Genomic DNA, 24,074 nt, shown 5'->3' with positions numbered 1-24,074 from the left:
TTATCATTTCTGTTTTAGTTTTGTATATTAGATTATAAACCAATCATATTACATGTATTTAGATAAAAGTGACCAAAGAATGGCGATGAACAGTGAAATCGGCAAAGGCAGAACCTCAGTGAAAAATGGAAATACCTCTCTTTACAGATGGGAGCCACGGGATCTGAGCGCGCGGCCGACGCTCTACTAGCCATCCACAAAACATTGACCTCACCTGCGCGCTGTCATTCTGTGATTGATTTAAAAGACCTGAACTATTGACACACCATTTATTTGAATATAACCACAAGAAAACTGAATAAATCAGTTAATATTCCAGTTCTTGCATCAAGGAGCAAGAGAAATACCGAAGGATGGGTTCCAAGGGTAAACCCAATGTTCTTGGAAAAGACGCCCCTCTTCCCCGCCCACTTATCATGCGGCCGGCCGCTGCTGAGTGTGTGTGGGGAGGAGGAGGGCGAGAGTTAATGTCTGTTCATGGTCAGAGAAGATTCTCTCATTCTGTATTTAAGCGTGAAGTGATATATCCCGATGAACGTTGAATGTCTTTGTAAATCTTTACTCATCTCAGTTGCAGTTTTGGTTCTGTATGTCTATAGTTTCCCCATCCTTATCAATAATAAATCCAGTGTTAGCGATAATTTTTATAACCATTTTTGAAATATTACAAAATAATAAACGAGACTATACTCTGCTTCCCTCTCAAATGTATTAAAGAAATAATACGTTTTTTAGGAGTTGGTTAAATCTGCACTGACACACTATCTTATATCTTAGACAGTGTGATCATCAAAATCTTCTTGAAACTATTGTCCCGTCCTGCGCAACGTGGAAACGATTCCAAAATAAAACGTAGAAAAGTGTTCTAAATCGGGGGTGTTTTATGATCTACTTATGCTCTAGTAACATGGATTGCTCTAAAACGATGAAGTATAAATCCTTTTCAAGTTTTCAGAGGGTTTAATGCAGTGAAGTATAACAAACATACAACACATCTACACAAATATTTAACAGTAATCAACCAAAATTGTTATCTGCCAAGGCGTGATCATCGTATACATAAGACTGTAACTTGTATACATTACACAATTTACACAGATTTACAGAGAGCGAATAAATCTTTTTCTGCTGATTAAACAGAAATGAAGCTTTATGCAAAACTTCATTTCCGTTGGTCAGTTGTAGAACGAGATATTGTGCAAACAGAAGAGGCAGATAGACAGAAATGAACACTTTCCAGCCATTTGACTAACGCTCTGCCAATAATGCTGGTAGTAACAATTTGGATATTGAGCAGTTTATTGATTGTTGTTGTGAGGAATTGTACAACCTGCTACTATACATATCTATGAATTATTATATTTATCTAGATTTAGCTGTAAAACATTTAGCAGAAGCATATTCAACCAAAAGTTTTGGGGACACTAAATTTTTTAATCACTCTGAAATTAAAAATTTGTGAACTTCTTGCTCAGCAGTTTGGCCATTTATATAGTTCACAGTAATCGTAATCAGGGATGCTTTAAAACTCAGATGAGAAACACTGGATACATAAAAAAGAATATCTCCTTCCCCAGTTTTTCCTTTAAATCATTTGATAATTTAACGGGGATCCAAACACAACCTTCTGAATTCAAATTGAGATCTGGAGATATAAGTATTTACATACATTTTGAAATAAATTAATACCTTTATCTATATTTTACTGAACGAACATAAAATTGAATCAATTTATTAAAAGATAGTTATCGAAACTCAATACCATCTCAGTTACGTTAGCTATATACATAACTGTATATAGGTGTATTTTAAACCGTATACGGGTGCATTAATATGGGTGCATTGATCAAACCTACCCGATATGATAAATTAAGCTGGAAGAATATAATTTTTATTTTATGACTGGACAACATTATTTATACTATCGAGAAGAACAACACAACATAAAAACTACAAAATAAATGTAAAATGTCTTTGCTTAGTATCAATTTGGTTACTATTAAAATGACAATCCGTCTTTAAAAATAGTTCTGAACTCATGGTGGGTGCGCTAATCGCCATGATGATGTATGAAACTGAGTGGGCGTTGTCTTATCTGATATCTTAGGGTTGCACAACCGGTGTCGTGGCTACATTTTAAATTTCTAATTCATACATTTTTAACATAATTATAATATAAAAATCGGCCTTTTGTAGAAAGGTAACATATGTTAAACTGAAACTATCAATAATACATGTTCGCTAATACCAGTGACGGAATATTCACTAGCTGAAACCTAAACATTAAACAACCAATAAATATGACTAAAGAACGACCAATATTGCTTCTTTACCACAGGATACGAAAAAATATAACTTAAAAATTAAGATAACATCAAATTATAAAAAGGTTGGCAGCATGGGGTTAAGAAGAAACAGTTTGATCGCTGTTTGGGTATCTAATAATACTTATAATTAGTTATTTAGGTCCTAATAAATCCTTGATTAGTAAAGTTTAAACTAATAATGGTATAGCTGTTCAACAAATCATCTGTATAAGTGAATTTGTGTTACTGGCAATTTTGGTTTACCATTTTTTCACTAAATATGGCTCACCACAGCGAAGAGAGAGAGTTATTTCTAGATATGGCCTTTGAGAAAGGCAAGAATATGGTTTTTTACCAAGTGATCAATAACACAAGTATGGTAAGTGTATTTCCTGTATTTTATGGTATGAAGGTTATTAAGCATGGCTAGAGCCAATTAACAGGACGCGGATGTCGGCAATGTATGTATCTTATGCAGCTATTGCTAGATTATCATTTCGTAAATAGCAAAATGTAAATAATCGATATAGAATTTGTATTACACACAATATATATAATGAGCAGATTAAAAAAAAAACCAGAAAAAGCAAAAACGAACTATTGAAAACAAAAATATGGAAAAAATACTCTTTTCTGTAGTTGTTTTCATAAAATGTGCAATTGCATCTCCTTCAGGTATTTTCACTTGACATTTGTACAAAAATTCACAAAGATGGTCTGCAAGCGAAGATTCCAATTTTTAAGCTTCTTTCGCTCTCTAAGAATATTAAACTGTCTCAGTATTAGAAACTATGATGTGGATTAGAGATGTTTCTTCACTACGGTTAGAAGTCACAATGTCACTTATGGTTTGTATGCAGCCCATTAAAAATGTTACAACCAATGTCATACGTGGTGCAGAATAATCATCTTTGAGTGGATTACAAATCCGTTTAGACTAGTGATGATCCAATACATTATTACAGATAAATAGAATTTGAAGTTGTATTTATTGATTAGAGGCACCCAATACCAAAGATTACACAAATACATTATCTTTTCACTGGGCACAAAAATTTGGAATTCGAGTTCTTTGTTTTGAGCGTAGTTCATGGTGAGTTTAGCGTAAAATTTTGGCTGCTTATGGGGCCTACGACTGAAATGCAGCCACACCCACCCTCTCATCCTCACATCTAGTTTGTTACTGGCAAAGGTTCACACTCGTTCTTCCCGTAACAGTATGAGAGAACACGTTACAAACTAGAGCCAGCATTAATATACTTACTTATTTTGCATCAGTTTGCTTACTAAACTACTTACCATTGTGTTTAATTGTTTGTGAGAAAATTGTACAATACAGTGAATTATTAAGTTATCTTAATAACTGTTGTTACATAAATATAAGTATGATGATGAGTCAGGTATAATAATCAAAGGTATTATATTAGTATATGATTTTTTTCGTTGCCCCCTCTTACCGCCCTCCCTCTCTCCTCCAAACTCCCTCTCCCCCACTTATATGTATATAAGTGTGTATATTTTAAGATATAATATTCAAAATGGCGTTAAAAAGATTCTAGGCCAATTAAAAACTACGTTTTACATTTTATGAAATTCTTAAGAAATGGCTGTCCATAGTTATAACGTAAAACTTAAATAAAATACCCTTATTGAAAAAAGTCATTTGACTCAAGTTTCTGTTTAAACTAAAAGCAGAGATGTTCACATTGCAACAAAAATTAAGATAAAGGTTAAGTTTCAGATTGATAAGCCAAAAGAACTTTTTTAAATTCTGGGATAAAGTTGATAGGATTTCCCATAAATGAAGAAATGATTCCTCCAGGATTCAAGAGAAATTACTAATACAAAAGTAATAAATCCAAATAAAGAAGAAAGTAAAAGAAAACTCCATAAATCAGTAGATACATTATTATGTTTATCTCATTTTAATATAAAGGGGAGTCTATAATGGAGAGGTAAAAACTAAGCAATCATGGAATGAAACCTTATATATCTTAAGCGTTGTTAGTGTTTATTTGAAATATTTTACATTAATTCACAGAACTCAAAAATTAATTATTGGTTTTTGTTAAAGCAGCTGATAATTTGATACAATGAAAGCAGCTGAAAAAATCGTTAAAATGTAACCAAGCATGAATTGACACAAGACACGTACAAGAAATTTTCAAGACTAAATTCAAAATTCAAGTTTTATAAAATTAATAGTTTTATTTTGTATACATAAAGGTAAGTCATGACTATATTACTGTATAATTAAGTAACGTGAAATAGGGAATATGGGCGATCAGTATTGAAATAATTGAAAACGTGTTCATGCTAACTTGCAATTAATATTAACAATAACAATCCTAAACAATTAAATAGTATTGTATAAATAATATATAAACTAGATAACTTATAGAATGAACTAATAAATCCCTATGTATAGATTTGCATATAACTGTGGAAAATAATAACTTTTATAGTGTTGCAAGCTTTATCTCAAGTAAAAGTGAGTTTACTCTAGTTCAACCAATTTTAAGCTTTTATTTTAACAGACAGAAAATATTAATATTTACAACGAAAAGATTACGATGTGACTTTAGATAGACTGCCTGCGCTAGTAGTTTACAAATTATTAGGGACATTGATCATTATAACAAAAGGATATAACATGTGACACTTTAGATAGACTGACAGTGCTAGGAGTTTACAAAGTATTAGGGACCATTGATCATTATAACGAAAGGATATAACATGTGACACTTTAGATAGACTGACAGTGCTAGGAGTTTACAAAGTATTAGGGACCATTGATCATTACAACGAGAGGATATAACATGTGACACTTTAGATAGACTGCCAGTGCTAGGAGTTTATAAAGTATTAGGGACCATTGATCATTATAACGAAAGGATATAACATGTGACACTTTAGATAGACTGCCTATGTCAGTTAGTAGTTTACAAAGTATTAAAAACTATTGATCAGAGTTAGGGACGTTAACATATAATGTTGGTTGCAATATTTAAGACGGTAACATGTTACTAACCCTTTAAGTGCCAGGGAATTTTGAGGGGATGACGCAAGCATCTTATGACAAGTCAATTCTCTCAGTGACAAGCACTCTTTTGTTATTTGTATAGTGTTCAGCCAAGTAATTCATAACTTATATATAGATATTACTTTTATTATGTAAGAAGAATAGTAGGTTATAACATGTAATATTTATTTGAATGATAAAAACATTTTATATAAAAATATCACAAAAATGAAATGTTTTAATGTTTTTAAACTTTGGAATAATAGGATTGAAATTTTGTGGTCATATTTAAATTTATGCATCTTTTTACTGTTACTTATCTACTTACGAACAAACATACCGAATTAAAAAGTAGGTCAAGCCAACTTAGTTATAATCTTTTTAAAATTGAGTTTTCATTTATTTTGTTTGATATTTGTGTAACTAAAAATTAAAGATAATGATATGATTTTTTGTTTTATTGTGTTTGGAGAAAAGTAGAATATGATTTATAATATTTATTTGGATCATAAAATCTGTTTAAAAGTTTTAAATAGAATTTAATGCAAAAATTTGTTTTTTTATATTTTTGACATGTCGATATTTTTTGCTCTTAATACATTTGTAGGACTTTTCCATTCATCCCTATGTAAGTAGGGACAAGTGTAACTTACCAAGTTTCAAGTGGTAAGTATCTGTAAAACTGAGTATGACTTTTCTTATATATTAGTAAAAAATATTGCAAATCTGCACTCACTGAAAAGTTGTCTCTCATATTTGGCAGATAGCTTTTATCAGCTTCAAAAACCAAATCAAGATAGATGATGTATGTTTATTTGATTTTTTATGTAAGCAATGAGACTAAGTAGAATGGCATACGTCAAAATTTTCTAACAGAAATAATAAATATTCGAAAAGCCGATCTTGGCGGCCCTCAGCACTTTACATAAAAAAAACCCCACGGGCCGATTACATCCGCTGTGGCACTCAAAGGGTTAACCAAATTTCCGAGATATTGATGTTAAAAGGACTGAACGAGAGGTCAAGTCTGCTGTTGGAATGGGTGGTGCTTGCTTGATGTTATGGCCTTTTAAAGCATAAAACTGGTAAAGTATTGTATTCTCCAAGTCCCATGACAGCCTTTACTGCAAGAAGCTGGTACAGATCTAGCATCCTCTTCTTCCAATGTGACATGACTGAGGTAGTGGCCGTTATTACTCCTTATGAGATCTCGATAGGAAGCGATCCACCCCCAATTCTTACAGAGGTCCCTTTAAGAACTTACTGCAACAAGGGGGTTTCCTCATCTTTTTGCCCTAAGAAGGATAAAGTGTAAGTATGTATAAGTATAGCTATTGTAGTAAGATATTGACATTGATATTGCAAGAAGTAAAACGACGACGGTTCAGACCCAACAGGTTTTATAGATGGAGTCATGAGGAATTATAAATACGAAGAGCTAATTCATTTGGTGTAGAACCAAAGGGAACCAAATTTACTAATACTGCAACTAAAATAATATTTTGTAATACTACTTAAGGAACCATTTACCACAGACTCTATGTTCATTTGTAAAATTATGTTATCAAAGGCGTTTTTTACAGGTTGACTAGCAAGATGTGTGAAGGAAGGCAAAATCCAAGCGATGACATCGCGGCAGTAATAGAACAAGTATGTACATTTTATGCAGTTATTCACACGTATGTTAGAATCAGAAGTTTAAATTGTATGTTACAATTCTTAACTTGTTGTTAAAATTGTTGTAATGTCTGCCTCTTGAACATTTGTGCTTTACATTATCCTTGTTGTATTTATTATGTTTATTGTGGAAAATGTCTGTACCGTTGATAAATAAATAAGATCAAACGTCATATCGCATGAAATGTGGGTTTGAACACCTTTAAAAAAGAATATCATTAACGCTGGTAAATATTTATTTGATAAATAACTAATAGGAAACTATCTTCTGATAGAAATCATGGACATTACAGCATGAGCATGAGATCTTGTATTTCACCTTTTCTACAAATATTTATTATGTAAAAGTATGTCATAAATTCTTTCAGGAAAACTAGGTCAAGCACCTATTTGCATCGAGTAATCTTAACTAATGAAATTTAATAAGGAAAATTGTAAATCTTGAACCTTGTGTAACCCTTTGAAATAATTTTTAATCTCTATTGATGGTTTTTATATTATATTATTATCACGCTAAAAACATACGCGTTTTGTTTGAAAATCTCTTATATTTTCAGTTGGCAAAAGTAAATACTTTATTAATGTTGGACTCGAACCCCATATCAATTTATTTAATATTGCTTTGTTGTATGAGAACTCTCATTTTCAAGCAGCGGTTTATGTTATGAGGACAATTTTACATAGTGTAAAAGTGGTAGTGTTTGGACAGTTCACGGTTTCTTAAGTAACTATAATTCTTAAGATAACTTATATTTTAATGCCATATTATTTTTAGAATTGTTACTTATATGTATTTGTTTTTTTTTTTCAGACACGAGACCAAATAATGTCGATAATAAACACAGTCCGCGATAGTATGGTAAGTGGCTCATAAATTTCCAAACTAATTTAATAGCACGTACAAGTTGCTTGTCGGTTATGGATGAGAATATGTTACAAAACCTGTTCTGTTATCATATCCATAATTTTAAGCTGAGTGCTGTAGTGCGTGTATATATGATTAATGTTGTGTTTTAAAAAACAAACATCTTTTTAATAAGTACTTTTTATGTGAATTATACAGATTGTATATGAAAGTATAACATTATAAGTTAAAAAAAAATTAAAAATCTTCCGGAGTTGGCATGTGAATGAAGTGGATTATATAAGTACAGGGTGAGTCTAAAAGGACTTTAAAACTTTTAAATTATATAGATATTTATTGAATTTACTTACAGACTTGATATACGTGTCATTTTGTAGCAAATTATTTCAAGTTTATTGTCATATTCCTATCTCGGTTCGATGTGACTTCCATTAGTGATACGGCCAACATCTCACCGGTAATCAATTTCTCGCCACACCTGTTCTAGCAAATCTGGCGTAACTTCAGCAACCGCAGCTGCGATTCTTCTTCTTAGATCTGCAAGACTGGCTGGTAGAGGTGGAACATACACTTTATCTTTAATGAAACCCCATAGAAAAAAATCCATAGGAGTCAAATCGGGGGAACGAGGTAGCCATGCAATTGGTCCTGAACGCCCAATCCAGCGACCTTGAAAACGACCGTTTAGGCAATCCCTAACACCTGTTAGGTAATGAAGTGGTGCTCCGTCTTGCTGGTAGTAGAAAGGAGCATCCTATTGTCCATCTTCATCAATTTGAGGAATCAAAAAATTCTGCAAAATATCAACGTAAATGATACCAGTGACAATTTTCTCCATGAAGAAAAATGGCCCGTACAGTTTAAATTTACTCATCGCACAAAACACATTTACTTTTGGACTGTCCCGAACTTGTTCAAGGGATTCTTTTGGGCTTTCGGTCCCCCAGATTCTGCAGTTATGGGTGTTCACTTTACCACTGATATGAAAGGTACTCTCATCACTGAAGATTATTCAGTTCAGGAATGTCTCATCTTCCCCCATTCAATCCAACATTACAGCACACAATTCTCCACGAGCAGCTTTATCTAAATCAGTGATATGTTGTACCATCGTAAGTCTGTATGGTTTTAAGTGCAAACATCTCCGTAGCACTCGCCAAACTGTCTTTTGTGGAATTCCAGTCTCCACAGCTGCACGCCGCGTTGATTTTTTAGGACTACGGGCAAATGTTTCCCTGACCTGTTCGACAGTAGCATCACTAACCTGTGGGCGACCTGGCGAGTTCTCATGACGAACACAACAACCTGTCTCGACAAAATTCTTGTGCCAACTGTAAATAGAAGGCCTGTTTGGAGGGTCTCTTCCGTATTCTGTGCGAAATCTACGCTGAACACTTGTAGCAGAGTTTGTTTCATGAAACAATAACACACAGCCAGCACGCTCCGCATCATTGAAAGTAGCCATTTTAGTACAGACGAAGCTGGCGCTCGCAGTGGCGGTACTTGGTACTACAGCACTATGGGAGTCAAACTTGAAGTAATTTGCTACAAAATGACACATATATCAAGTCTGTAAGTAAAGTCAATAAATATCTATATAATTTAAAAGTTGTAAAGTCCTTTTAGACTCACTCGGTAAATGCGCAGCATCTCTCTAGTCTTTTCAACAACGCCAATTCCCTATACAAAACTACAATAACTTTGTTTCCAATTCTGTAACTTTATCTTGAGTATTAAATAAACGCTCGTAGTTACGTTATTTACGTTGTTTTTCGTTGCAAAGTATATTTTTGCTCTTTAAATTACAGTTAGTTAAGGGTGTTCTTTCCATGAAAATGGTACTTTGATTTAATGTACTAAAGGAATCGAACTCGTGACCTCTCGTTTACAGCCATAGTTGTCCCCTTCGCAACGTCACAGTTATGTATTACATTCTTTATTGCTAAGAATTTGGCTTTGATCTAGTGAATTGTTTTATTCCCCCAAAATATAACACGTAATTTGGGTATGTTTTGACCCAAATTATTCTGAATGATGTTGCAATAATATATTTTATGGATCATTAATTCTCAAGGGAACAAATTCAATATTAATATAAATGCGTAACGTGCTACGTATAATAAATTTACAGTTCCCTAAATTTATTTATTTGGAGTAATATTTTTGAATACGGTTTTGGTTATTTCCTTGACAGCATATTTAGGGTTTTATATTTTCTTATCTATAAGTGGTATAGTTACAGTAATAACGTAACTAAATTATGGCATTTAATTAAAAATGGATAGGAATAAATCAGATAGATGTACAGCTTGAAACTTCGTATTATTAATACAGAAGACCGAAATAAACTGTCCAGATCACGGATAGGATTGTGAACGAGCCAATGTTTTCGGATTTGCATAATTTTAACTCGGTTCATGACACCTCATGCCCCCCCTATTTGCCATAACTGAAGAAATGTTGCTCGGCCTATCCATTGTTCTTTAATTTCAATAAGTAAAATAACTAGGACGGCATTATTTAGTATGTTTTTGTTATACTTCTCTCTCAGTTTTATTTATATTCTCCTCATCCCTCAAATTCGCCCATATCCAGCTATTTCACTATGGAAAACACAACTGACATTTTAAAGGCGGTATATTCCTTAAGAGTATATGTGTACATACTAAAACCAAAATTATACAGATGATACGTGTATACAATGTGTCGAAATTGCATTGAACATAACTTAAGTAATTGTCTTCACACAATTGTAGGCTTTGATCATCTGAGCATGATTGGTGTCTGTTTTGATCTAGATCATAGACAGGTTTGAATGTTCAAGGTACAATGTTTCATAAGTATTATGAAATAAGTATTAAAGGATGACTGGTTAGCAATCATGTCTGCTTGAGATTGCCATCGTTCGATGTCTTTGCTACTTCTTATATACCTATTATTATGATGAGATGGATGAAGGTCTTAATATTTGTTTCAAATTATTTCGAAAACGCTTAGTCATACATTTGCTCTTTATAAACACTAGGGTAATTAATATAAATAACTTTCAAATAAATAAGATCACCAAGTAAATAATAAATACGTATTTCTAAAAAATATGATAAATATGTAATTGATACAAATCCAGTAAGTAACAAACAATTTGGAATTGTACTTAAAATATATGTTCCACATGTAAGAAAGCATAAACACCAACTAAAGTTGATATAGTTCTTTTATTTCTCAACAGATTTAAAACAATTTGGTATTGTTAGTTTTATTCATTAATTTTTAAATAAATAGTTATTCTTGCAATGTTTACGTGGAATTAACATTTCTTGGGATGTCAGAGTTTGAACAATTTTACATGTCGCGGCTTTGAAATGGAAAGTGATAGTAAGTGTTTTTTTTAACTTTTCTTTTAATTAGCTTAACATAATTTCCAAGTTTCTTGTTATTTGCTCCAACGAGTTCTAAGATACGCTTTCAATCGAAATAAAAAACATATGGACAGATAGACACTAAACGAAGCAAGATAGGACATATAAAATGTTTGCTCATTTTTGTGTCTACTATCACATCCTGAAGTTGTGCTCTACCTCTCGCAAAACATCCTGTATATACCCATTTCACTGAAAATTAAATATATAGTTTGGTAAAACCCATCCATTATATATAGTGGCAAGTAGAAGTGTGTAGAATCTCTAATAAAATTTACTACAGAATCTTATCTAAATTAACTCATTTTGTTTCAGGTGGAACAAATGGTCCCCGAAGATGTAAGTAGCTTATAATATAAAATAAATTTAGTTACCTAAATGAAAATATTTTCAGCTTACGAAAAAATCAACAGGAGAACCTTCAGTATTTTAATTTAGAAACCATATACAGTACGTTGTAAAAAGCAGAGACATACAGTGGCATATACATAATATCAGACAGTATTCCTCAGACATTCACTGCCAGCGGGAGTAGAAGGACTCTAACTTAGAATTCTATTGTTTTCCTTAAGTAATAAGTCTTTTCCTTTCGTATCTAGCGAAATAAGAATATTTAGTTCACTAAACATAAATCATAACATAAAAATAGTCATAGAAATATGTGGTTTTGTGGTTGGAGCAACTTTTCTCCTTCTCAATTTAGTGAGGTGGAGAAGAACCTAAACTATTTAATTGTTAGTCCTGTTTCGGTCGATGAAATGTTATTAAAAAAGACGAATGGATAAAACAAAACTTCTGTACGTTAAATCTGTTTGAGATTAAGGTTTAAAATATTTTACTTCACAATAAAACAATTTAATTTTAATTATGTTACTTAAAACGGTAATACAAATATAGAATCTATTTAACGTTTCTAGACCTAGATGAACAATTTAAAAGAATAAAAAATACATTTATTACAAAAAAACGTAAATTTATTTATTTGGGACTGCCGTAAGCACGTTGCAATTAGGAATGATATAGGAATGATGATTGTACCTACAATAGTGGCCGCATTATTCAACCGACTTTGACTCGTGACTTAAGTGACAGACTATTTAAGCCAACCCAGCTTTTACAGTTGTGGTGGTAATTTATTTCCCTGTCGATTTACCTAAAAGTTCATATAACCATCTCGAAGAACCTAGGAAATGATCCTTCTAGTTGACTGAGGCATGAAAAATAATCCTATTAAAAAAGATGCAAATTCACTAGATTCTGCACCAAGTGATAGTGGATGAAAAGGTAATGTAATTAGCGACAATTACTTTTGAGATTTAGCCTACCCCAGACATAAGGGGTTTTTTTGCGTTGGAGTATTGGGGTGGATTCACAGATCCTCACACGTCAACCTGAGCTTATTGTGTGCCCCTTTGATGTTAGAGAGGTAAGCCTATCTTTGTGCCCTTAATTAGGCTAAGAAGCTTTTCCCCGATACTAACATCTGGTTCGTCGCCTGGTTGTTTATCACCGAAAAGAGCCCTTCTCCTTGCTCCCAGTATCTCACAGTCCAGTATTATGTGTTTTGCAGTCTCTTCAGACTTATTGCAGAGTCTACACTCCGAGACCTCATTTCGTAAACCTAGAGTGTTTAGGTGTTTTCCTGAAGTGGCCGTGTCCAGTGATCAAGGCAATCACTTGCTTAACCTGATCCCTACCCAGCCCCATCAGCCATCTGGTGAAGCCGGAGCTAGAATCAGTAAGCAGTCTTTTGCCGAGTGTTTGTCCTTGGTGACTCTGCCACCGCAAGCGGTGTGTCTTCCTGGACCATTTGTTTATACTTTGGTAAGCAGCTGACTTGCTTATACCACAACTCGGTTCTGGACCGGTGTATGGCATGCTTGCTCCGCTTTTGGCAAGCCTGTCAGCGCATTCGTTGCCACCTATGCCTGTATGGCCCGGTACCCAACAAAGACGCACAAAGTTGCGTGACCCAAGCTTGCAGAGAGCGTTGAAGCACTCCCACACAAGCTTGGATGAAATGCTGTTGGAGTCAAGAGCTTTAAGAGCTGCCTGACTGTCTGACATTATGCAGATGTTCTTTCCTTGGTACCCTCTGGTGAGGCCTAGGTTGGCACAGGCCAGGATACCATAGATTTCGGCTTGAAATATGGAGCAGTTCCGTCCCAAACTGCCGCAGAGGGCAGTTCTAAGGGATTGACTAAACACTCCATATCCGGTTCTGCCCTTAATAAGCGAGCCATCCGTTTACCAGACCAAACTCTTTCTTATTGTTGGTATGTTATCTTGCGATTTCCACTCATCTCTGGAGTAGAAGTCAACAGAGAATGGTTTATTGAATACGAACTCCGTTCTCATTATGTCTGGGACCATTTCGAGAATAGCGTTTGGGTTTACAGCTTCGGTGATGGTGCCGTGGCCCGTTTTAGACGTGCCATTCCTCCACAAGTCAGCAACCATCAGCCGATAAGCTGACTTGCGCGCTTAAGCTTTTATATAGACATCAAGAGACAGAAGTCCTAAAGCCACCTCGAGGGTCGCTGAGGGACTGCTCCTAAATGCTCCGGATGCAAAGATTGTGCCAAGCCTTTGTAAGCTTTCGAGCTTGGCTTTAGCAGTTACCTGATTCACCTTTGTCCACCAGACTAATGAACCATAAGTGATTTGAGGCCTTACAACTGCTTTGTAAAGCCATAGTGCTATATGGGGTTTTATGCCCCATGAGATTCCTGCAAGTCTCCTGGACATCATGAGCGCTAAGGGTTACTTGGACGACATAAGGGTTACTTTATGGAGTCTAAAACCCTCAGCCTCTAAAGCCACATGTCATATCATCTTTTAGAGGCCATGTCGGGTTTTACAATTAATTAACCTTATCGCAATCTCCATGCATTATTTGAAACTATTTTACAATCACAGCAGTCTTCGATCCATCGAAACTGTTACGGGTTCGGAAGTTTAATTGCATACTACCATAGTACCAATAGAAGAAGACTCCATCTAGGCTGAAGTGATGAATTTAAAACTCACCTGACTTAGGAACCGTCAACATGTTTCTTCAACAGCTGAGTAAACAGTTGTTCTCTGGTGTAGTGGATAAGGTATTCCGAGCCGAACTTATTCAATTATTATCGTCCGATTCGGTACGGAAAACTGTTATAACGATCGAATTTAACGACTTACTCAACCTTAGCAATCTGCTAATCATCGATCTAACTATGTAAAAAGTCAGAGGAGACACTTTTACTGTTGAGTGGAATAGTAAAGAAGCACATAATTGGGCAGTCATAGCACTTGCTGATATGAACTATACTATTAGTATAGGTTACTCTGTCAAAAGTAAACTGTGATAAATAGGGAAATGAGCTTTCTATTTTGAGAATAAAACTTTCAAGCGCTGCTTAAATTCCAAAGCGGTCTTGATAATCTGCTATAATATATAAGTGAATGCCCCCACCCACCCTCTTTAGTTGTACGTAATCCCGTAGCCTACTTCAGATGATGGAGTGCTACTCAAAAGCTACAGAATAAACAGACTAACAATGTGATTCAAGGTGACATCAACTTACGGAATAAATAGTGAGCCCGTTTCCATGTGTCCGAGACTAAACTTCTAATGTGATACAAAGTTTGACATCAACTTAAGGAATAAGCAGTGAGCCCGTTTCTGTGTGTCCGAGACTAGACTTCTAATGTGATACAAGATTGACATAAACTTAAGGAATAAGCAGTGACCCCGTTTCCACGTGTCCGAGACTAGACTTCTAATGTGATACAAAGTTTACATCAACTTAAGGAATAAGCAGTGAGCCCGTTTCCACGTGTCCGAGACTAGACTTCTAATGTGATACAAAGTTGACATCAACTTAAGGAATAAGCAGTGAGCCCGTTTCAATGTGTCCGAGACTAGACTTCTAATGTGATACAAAGATTGACATCAACTTAAGGAATAAGCAGTGACCCCGTTTCCACGTGTCCGAGACTAGACTTCTAATGTGATACAAAGTTGACATCAACTTAAGGAATAAGCAGTGAACCCGTTTCCGTGTGTCCGAGACTAGACTTCTAATGTGATACAAAGATTGACATCAACTTAAGGAATAAGCAGTGAGCCCGTTTCCATGTGTCCGAGACTAGACTTCTAATGTGATACAAAGTTGACATCAACTTAAGGAATAAGCAGTGAGCCCGTTTCAATGTGTCCGAGACTAGACTTCTAATGTGATACAAAGTTTACATCAACTTAAGAAATAATCAGTGAGCCCGTTTCCGTGTGTCCGAGATTAGACTTCTAATGTGATACAAAGTTGACATCAACTTAAGGAATAAGCAGTGAGCCCGTTTCAATGTGTCCGAGACTAGACTTCTAATGTGATACAAGATTGACATCAACTTAAGGAATAAGCAGTGAGCCCGTTTCCACGTGTGTCCGAGACTAGACTTCTAATGTGATACAAAGTTGACATCAACTTAAGGAATAAGCAGTGACCCCGTTTCCATGTGTCCGAGACTAGACTTCTAATGTGATACAAAGTTGACATCAACTTAAGGAATAAGCAGTGAGCCCGTTTCCAATGTGTCCGAGACTAGACTTCTAATGTGATACAAAGTTGACATCAACTTAAGGAATAAGCAGTGACCCCGTTTCCACGTGTCCGAGACTAGACTTCTAATGTGATACAAAGTTGACATCAACTTAAGGAATAAGCAGTGAGCCCGTTTCCATGTGTCCGAGACTAGACTTCTAATGTGATACAAGATTGACATCAACTTAAGGAATAAGCAGTGAGCCCGTTTCCGTGTGTCCGAGACTAGACTTCTAATGTGATACAAGATTGACATCAACTTAAGGAATAAGCAGTGAGCCCGTTTCCATGTGTCCGAGACTAGACTTCTAATGTGATACAAAGTTTACATCAACTTAAGAAATAAGCAGTGAGCCCGTTTCCGTGTGTCCGAGATTAGACTTCTAATGTGATACAAAGTTGACATCAACTTAAGGAATAAGCAGTGAGCCCGTTTCAATGTATCCGAGACTAGACTTCTAATGTGATACAAAGTTTGACATCAACTTAAGAAATAAGCAGTGAGCCCGTTTCCGTGTGTCCGAGACTAGACTTCTAATGTGATACAAAGTTTACATCAACTTAAGAAATAAGCAGTGAGCCCGTTTCCGTGTGTCCAAGATTAGAATTCTAATGTGATACAAAGTTGACATCAACTTAAGGAATAAGCAGTGAGCCCGTTTCAATGTGTCCGAGACTAGACTTCTAATGTGATACAAAGTTTGACATCAACTTAAGAAATAAGCAGTGAGCCCGTTTCCGTGTGTCCGAGACTAGACTTCTAATGTGATACAAGATTGACATCAACTTAAGGAATAAGCAGTGAGCCCGTTTCAATGTGTCCGAGACTAGACTTCTAATGTGATACAAGAATGACATCAACTTAAGAAATAAGCAGTGAGCCCGTTTCCGTGTGTCCGAGACTAGACTTCTAATGTGATACAAGATTGACATCAACTTAAGGAATAAGCAGTGAGCCCGTTTCCGTGTGTCCGAGACTAGACTTCTAATGTGATACAAGAATTGACATCAACTTAAGGAATAAGCAGTGAGCCCGTTTCCATGTGTCCGAGACTAGACTTCTAATGTGATACAAGATTGACATCAACTTAAGGAATAAGCAGTGAGCCCGTTTCCATGTATCCGAGACTAGACTTCTAATGTGATACAAGATTGACATCAACTTAAGGAATAAGCAGTGAGCCCGTTTCCATGTATCCGAGACTAGACTTCTAATGTGATACAAGATTGACATCAACTTAAGGAATAAGCAGTGAGCCCGTTTCCATGTATCCGAGACTAGACTTCTAATGTGATACAAGATTGACATCAACTTAAGGAATAAGCAGTGAGCCCGTTTCCATGTGTCCGAGACTAGACTTCTAATGTGATACAAGAATGACATCAACTTAAGGAATAAGCAGTGAGCCCGTTTCCATGTATCCGAGACTAGACTTCTAATGTGATACAAAGTTGACACTAACTTAACGAATAAGCAGTGACCCCGTTTCCACGTGTCCGAGACTAGACTTCTAATGTGATAAAAGATTGACATCAACTTAAGGAATAAGCAGTGAGCCCGTTTCCATGTATCCGAGACTAGACTTCTAATGTGATACAAGATTGACATCAACTTAAGGAATAAGCAGTGAGCCCGTTGCCATGTCCAGGAGACTAGACTACTAATGTGATACAATGTTGATACCAACTTACAGAATAAGCAGTGAACCCGTTTCCATGTGCACGAGCCTTGAATACTAATTTTATACAAAGTTGACAGCAACTTATGGAACTCATGGCGGTATTATTACATAATTAGTCAGAAAATTCCATAATTATATAAAGACATTGTGTTTTTTTTTTCATATGGTGTTGGTTTGAATTTGGCACTGGTCCAGTTATTCGAACAGAAGACGGTCGCTGTAAGCTTTGCATAGTGTATAAAAGAGACCATGTCCAGTTGATATTTACATTCAGTTCGTAGATCTGAGTGTATCTCCCTTGTTGGAGTAGTTCCGTGTTGCGAAAGTTGGCCATGGATCGAATGAACCGGATGTTAAGGTTGCATAAGTATCAAAGGCACACTATCTGTAATAATCAGCACTCAATAAAAGAAAAAAGATTGGTCAAACTGCAGTCCGACAACTTAACATAAAAAAATCACCTGCAGAAAATTTATCATAATTAAATGGATTTTAGTAACTAAAAAACAATATTGAATGAATTTGTTTCTTGAACCTTTCTTGAGATTAAAAAGCATACAGATATATAAAGGATAAAAGTCAAGAGACACTGCGATGAATGGCTAAACAACTATATCGATAAGATGTATGAGAAACCTATCTAATGGTGTAAACTTGAAATAAACCCTAACAAAACAACACTGCAAAACGGCCTAGATTTATAGACTAAAATAAATTAATCGTAGTATTTTTAAAAAGATACGAATAGAATAATTGTATTATTTGTTTTCATGCAATCTAACCGACGTTATTTTTCAGGTACCTGGAACAGAACCAACCGTAAGTGACTTCTTTCTAACTAGTTTTCTGGTTGTCATAATAAATGAATCTCAAAATTATTTTCTAAATATTTTATATTATTTTAACACACAAGCAAGTAAGTAAAACACATTTCGGTGAAGAATGTTAGAATAAATTACTAATTACAAGAGAACGTATTAAGTCTGGAATATAACATTTTGGCAGCTATATAATCTGGAATATAACATATCCGAACTATCGGAATAATCTTTTAAGAGATGAAATATTAGTTTGTAATGTAACATATTATGTAATAATGAACCATCATAAAGTGAATTAATTCCATTTGCCTTTTACTTTAAAGAAATAAAATGGAATCTTAAAAACCTCAATTGAACTTTTAAGTCTGTACCGATTTTAAGATCATGAAAACTTAAATAATGCAAAAATTTTGCAATTAGAACATGTTGTGATATCATTTTTTATATATTTTGACTGGGTTACTTTATTTAATCAAATTCGCTTGCTGATCATTTCATGCTAAATAAGAATATGATGCAAAAGAAATAAATTCACAATGGCATTATGTCCTACAGAGAAGGCATACTCGCGTAGTAGCAAATATAATCTGCATAATCTAATTGGTTCTTCAGTGTCACAAGACACAAAACATAATAATAATAATAAAAAAAAAAACACGGGAAAAATCCTGCCTCATAAGCCTAAAAGCTATTCTCATTATCGATTCTTCTTATCGATCCTCATATAACGATTACATAATTTTCCCGTTACCTGATTGGTTAACCGAGAACTAAGCAGATAATCAATCCCAATTACCTCTAAAACCTCGCGTTTTTAAGGTCTATTAAATGAACCTCGCTTCCTCAGCCCTGCACAACTTTTACCGAGCGAAGTAAAACAAATCGATGGCAAATTACCTAATAATCATATACTATACGTACATTTCTAGCTGAAATTGTAAGTAGTTATTTTTATCTAACATATTTGCTACTAAATAAAAATTATTTTGTTTTTTCAGGTCTTCGATATAGTAGAATCTCAAGCCAGGGTGAGTGTAGTTCATAATAAAATATATGCTATGTACTTTCAGTAGAATATGGAATTACTGTATATTGTTATTTAAAAATAAAATATGAGGCGAAGAGCAGCCCGTTCCAAAATCTGCTGATGGTGTTTGTTGCGTTTTAATCATCTAATGATCGGCCTCGACAGCTGATGGACAGCAGCGATATGGCAACACCGCCTCATACGTTATCCGGACTATTTTCGTGCGAGCTACTCTAGTGATATAGAAAAGGTTACCATCAGATTTACTTATGGACAAACAGAATGATGGCACCGCTGCAATGCCAAGAGGAAAGCCAACGTGCCAACTTTGCATTTTTTTACTTCTCTAGCAATTAGGCCTACATTTGGAAGTTTTGCTCCTCCAAAAACATATATTTTATATTCTTGTTACAGTTTGTGATTTGAATTGAAATAAACGAAATAGATCAATTATGGCCAATAATGGTTCAATTTGCAGCTTGTTGGTTTTAAATCATTCTAAAAATATATAGAGAACATTTGGATTGAAGACTCTTGGAGCAATTAGAAAAAGTAAAATAAATCGAATTAAATGTTAATAAAACAACACTTTTCCAATATGGTTCATTTTTTGGACGAGGCCTTTCGAAACCAAAAGTTTCACTATCAGGCGACTCTACAAATAAATTATTAAATTATTTTTATTGCAATATTGATATTACAATACCATTGGTGTAAATATGAAAATACAAAAATTTTGAAAATATTTCAGCCGGTATGAAAAATTAGACATGACTAAAGTTTAAACTATTATACATATCTAGCTACAGAATACGATGCAAATGAGAGGATTTTATGCACTACATCTGCACCTAAACGTCCCACCTATTGCAACCTACCTTATAAGGAAAATGCATAAGTTTCGAAGCTATACGGTGAACAGATTTTCAAAATTAAAAATGATGTTTTTCCATATGTACTTGGAAAATATTTATTTTTACAAACCCTTGTACAGACTATAAACTATGTATGCCAGACAAAGGTAAACGTTTCCATGTTCAAACAAACAATACACAATATAATTGTTCTACTGTTCTAAAACAATTTTGTGGCAAACTTGAAAAAAAAAAAAACTTTTGAAGAATTATCGGTTGAAAATATAGACTATATTTATTTAAAAATAGTTTATTAATATTTCTTTGTTTTATTTTGCTTAATTTGATACACTGTGGTTTGGGTGTTTAAAAACTATTTGGTTGTGTTTCAGAATTGGCAGCCTACAGTGCAGAATATACGCGTAAGTATTAAAATCGTGAAACTGTAAACCTATTACGCAGAATATCTCTTCAATGTTTATTCACTCAATGTTTTATTTCATAAGTGCCTTGATTTATAATCGTAATCTGTAATATAATACATATTGTTGATATTAATTGCATATTATTTCCGTATAAATGCACGTTTACAGGTAAATTAAGGTAATTTTAAAAATTAACACGATTTATTGTACTGGTTAATTTTATTTTCACATTTCTTATTTACGCGATAATGAAGAGTCTAAAATTATGAAATTACGTTAACGTAAAAAAGTTTTTAAATCTAAAATAAACTTTGAGGATTAGGACTGTGTAGCATATTTTAATCTTACTTTACTGCGCATGGTTACAATAGCCACTTAGATGAGTGTTTACATGTAGAGTAAACGTTTCTTGTACATGTAAGTGACGTAAGCAATTTTAACGTCGCACCGTACACTAGTTTTTTTTAATTACTCTGTATAAGTAATTGCTCTGCAAGTATCCTGTATAGTAATAATCTAAATATGTCCCGGTGGCGAAGTCGATTGTTGGTTGGGAAAACATTTTTATTTAAATTCATAGCACCTAACTTCCCTGAATACAGAAAAAATTAGAAAATGTTTTTGATTACTACATGAAATAATTACTTAGGCAATTCTTTAGTAAGGTCCAAATAAAAACCCCTAATGATAAAAATTTTAAATTTTAAAAGTATGTATATGAATTACAGCTTGAGGCAGAGTATATAAAACAGCTACACTAGACTGTTTTTAGTCAACAATTTTCATACCAGCTAAATTAATGCAAACAGTTAAAAGTGAAGAAGGAATTACGAAAAGGATAATTTGATTTTAATATAAGCTAATTTGCTGTTTCTGTTGTGCTTAAAAATGTTAAATATTTGTTGGGTTTTAATGTTGGTTCTAATATGAAAAGATTTATTATTTGTTGGAATAGTAGAGGTGGTCTATCAGAATTGGCGACCTATTTGAAATCAACCGAAATACATTAAGGCATTTCACTTGTGCGGCAAAGTCATAACTGCCAGTTAATCTATTTTATGGCAAAGAAATACAATTCGAGTTTTAATTTTAAGTTATTAATTTTTGAAATGATTATTTTGTTGCTTTCAGGAGGGATTGCGGTCGGTAAGTGACTACGAACGAGGAGCAGAATAATTAAGTATTGCAGCAGGTTTTATTATTTTAGATTAATTCTATAGATCTAGTACATATTATAAAATTTTACACAAAAATCTATAGGTGATGTTCATACTCTTGTAAAATATGTGTTTCTGCTATAAACTATGAAAGATAAATTAAAGAAAATTAATTAAACAATTATATCGTCTTGAGTTTAAGTTCATGAAAATAATTGCATGGAAAAGTTATAAATTTTTATTAGGTACAACAGAATATACAAAGATAAAATACTTTATAAGTAAAACAATTTAAAACGAGATAGATTTGACTTTTGAAATGGTTTATTAGATGTATTTTCGCTTCAGAAACTTTTCACTAATTATTGTTCGGAAATTTTTAAAATTAGCGAATTATTTTTAATACTTTCTTCCAAGGGTATGTGTTATGTTCAACAAGAAAGAGCAGTAAAAATTTGCCATAAGGGTTAGTAACTTTTTCTAGATAGATAGTACTACACTCGTATAATTAGTTTCTTATGCAGCAATGACGTGTTATGTTTCAGGAAAGACCTGGCTTGTGTCCAGTGGTAAGTAACTTTGACTTTTATCAGTTTGTTGTCACTATAATTCTGACACCATCCATAATCATTTTAATTGGATGGTATTTTAAAGACGAGCTAAAACTATTTTGCTAATACAGAAATAATATTTTAAATAGTACCATTTTGGGAAATTAAAAATCGTATACTGTCCTTGGCTACTCTACTTAAAAACATGGTATTGTATTTGAGTATTGCGTAACTGTAGAAAAATTAAAAAAAATAACTAAAGAACGTGTTTTGTAGGCGCCGGTTGCAAGGCTGATTGATTTTGACGACTGCCCAGAAGAGATTCCTTCTCATCCCGTAGTAAGTAATTGATTGTTTGTAAAAATTGATATAAATAATTGCTATTGTATTAAGTTATTAAGTTGTAGCAAAAGTTTTCATTCATTTGTTAGTTTTATTCCATTTTGAAATAAAACGTGTTTGCTGATCGTAAATAAGTTATGTATTCATTTATTTGTTTGTATTTTTCAGCATGAGTTTGATAAAATACCAGAAGAAGAAGTCCGTGTAAGTATTACTTTTACAAATAATACAATTTTTTTTATTCATCTTAAATAATTAACAAAACTAACCTGCTGTACGCTTTTATGCTGTGTTCTGTGACATATTGACGAAATTGAGGTAATATTTTAGCTCAATCATATGTTTATGAGGCTGTTACATTTCAGTTATTGATATCACAGAGATGCAACTTTAGGAGTTGGATATTTACTTACATATTTGAATCACTTTATCTACGATCTCTCAATTCATAGAATTGTTTGATTAACAAATTTTGGCACCGTGTATCACTCTTTGGGATACTTTTAATTTATTAGCCTCTACTGATAAATTAAGGTCGTGCTAACGGGCTGTAAGTTGAAAAGTATTTATGATGTTAAATGCGTAGCCCTTTGAGATAAATTTCATAGACGCACGAAATTAAAATAAAATAAACAATTAATTATTAAGTTTGTGAATGATATATAGAAACATTACGGGAATTAAAGAAATATTTAATATATGAAAAGTTACAAAAATTAATTGAAATAGAAAAGAATATTTATCTTTAGAATGCGTTCACGAAGGAATTTAAGTGATAATGGTGAAACACATACTTGTCTAATGTATTTCCTATATATTATGATGAAATATAATATTGATGAATTTATTACAAAACAGTTTAAAGAAATAAAGGATCTGCTTGAATAACCATAATTCGCAAAATTCATCATATAATAATTAAATATGAAATAATGTGTCGAAATATGTATATTGAGTACATATTATACTAACATTCACAAAAAAAGAAAGGAAATTTACAGAATATACTATTTACAGGCCAGTAAAAAATAATGCTTTACGCATGTGAAGTATCAAAATTATACTTATAGCTAGCACCCTCGTGATGTTTTTCGTCATAAGAATATCTTTTGAAACTTCTAATGAACCGTCCTAACTGATATCGCTCTCTTACATGTCTCATTAGGTGGTATCCGGAGATGGTATTGCCGGTATCAATTAACGATACTACGCTTATATACATTTACTACATGTTAGAGATTAAATCATACTGACAGGTTAGAGTTGTAAGGGTTATTTATTGGAGTTTTACCTACATTGATTGTTTTAATACTGTACTGTACTCACCCGGTAAATGAAGT

General features: G+C 33.7%; 1 protein-coding gene across 1 annotated transcript in view; it reads left to right on the top strand.

Annotated features, from left to right (window-relative positions):
- The first annotated feature begins 4,377 nt into the window (after positions 1-4,377).
- Positions 4,378-24,074, top strand: part of LOC124361842 — a 35,291-nt gene continuing 15,594 nt past the window's right edge. The window contains exons 1-11 of the mRNA XM_046815862.1: positions 4,378-4,532; positions 6,912-6,978; positions 7,817-7,864; positions 11,605-11,628; positions 18,356-18,376; positions 19,377-19,406; positions 20,652-20,681; positions 21,816-21,830; positions 22,387-22,410; positions 22,669-22,731; positions 22,903-22,938. Of these exons, the coding sequence (XP_046671818.1) occupies positions 6,925-6,978; positions 7,817-7,864; positions 11,605-11,628; positions 18,356-18,376; positions 19,377-19,406; positions 20,652-20,681; positions 21,816-21,830; positions 22,387-22,410; positions 22,669-22,731; positions 22,903-22,938 (345 nt within the window). The 5' untranslated portion in view covers positions 4,378-4,532; positions 6,912-6,924. The remainder of the gene's footprint in view (positions 4,533-6,911; positions 6,979-7,816; positions 7,865-11,604; positions 11,629-18,355; positions 18,377-19,376; positions 19,407-20,651; positions 20,682-21,815; positions 21,831-22,386; positions 22,411-22,668; positions 22,732-22,902; positions 22,939-24,074) is intronic.

This window comes from Homalodisca vitripennis, chromosome 5 (assembly GCF_021130785.1).
Source record: "Homalodisca vitripennis isolate AUS2020 chromosome 5, UT_GWSS_2.1, whole genome shotgun sequence".
Classification (NCBI taxonomy): domain Eukaryota; kingdom Metazoa; phylum Arthropoda; class Insecta; order Hemiptera; family Cicadellidae; genus Homalodisca; species Homalodisca vitripennis.
The sequence above is the reverse complement of the archived record's forward strand: the minus strand, read 5'-3'. Positions and strand labels throughout refer to the sequence as shown.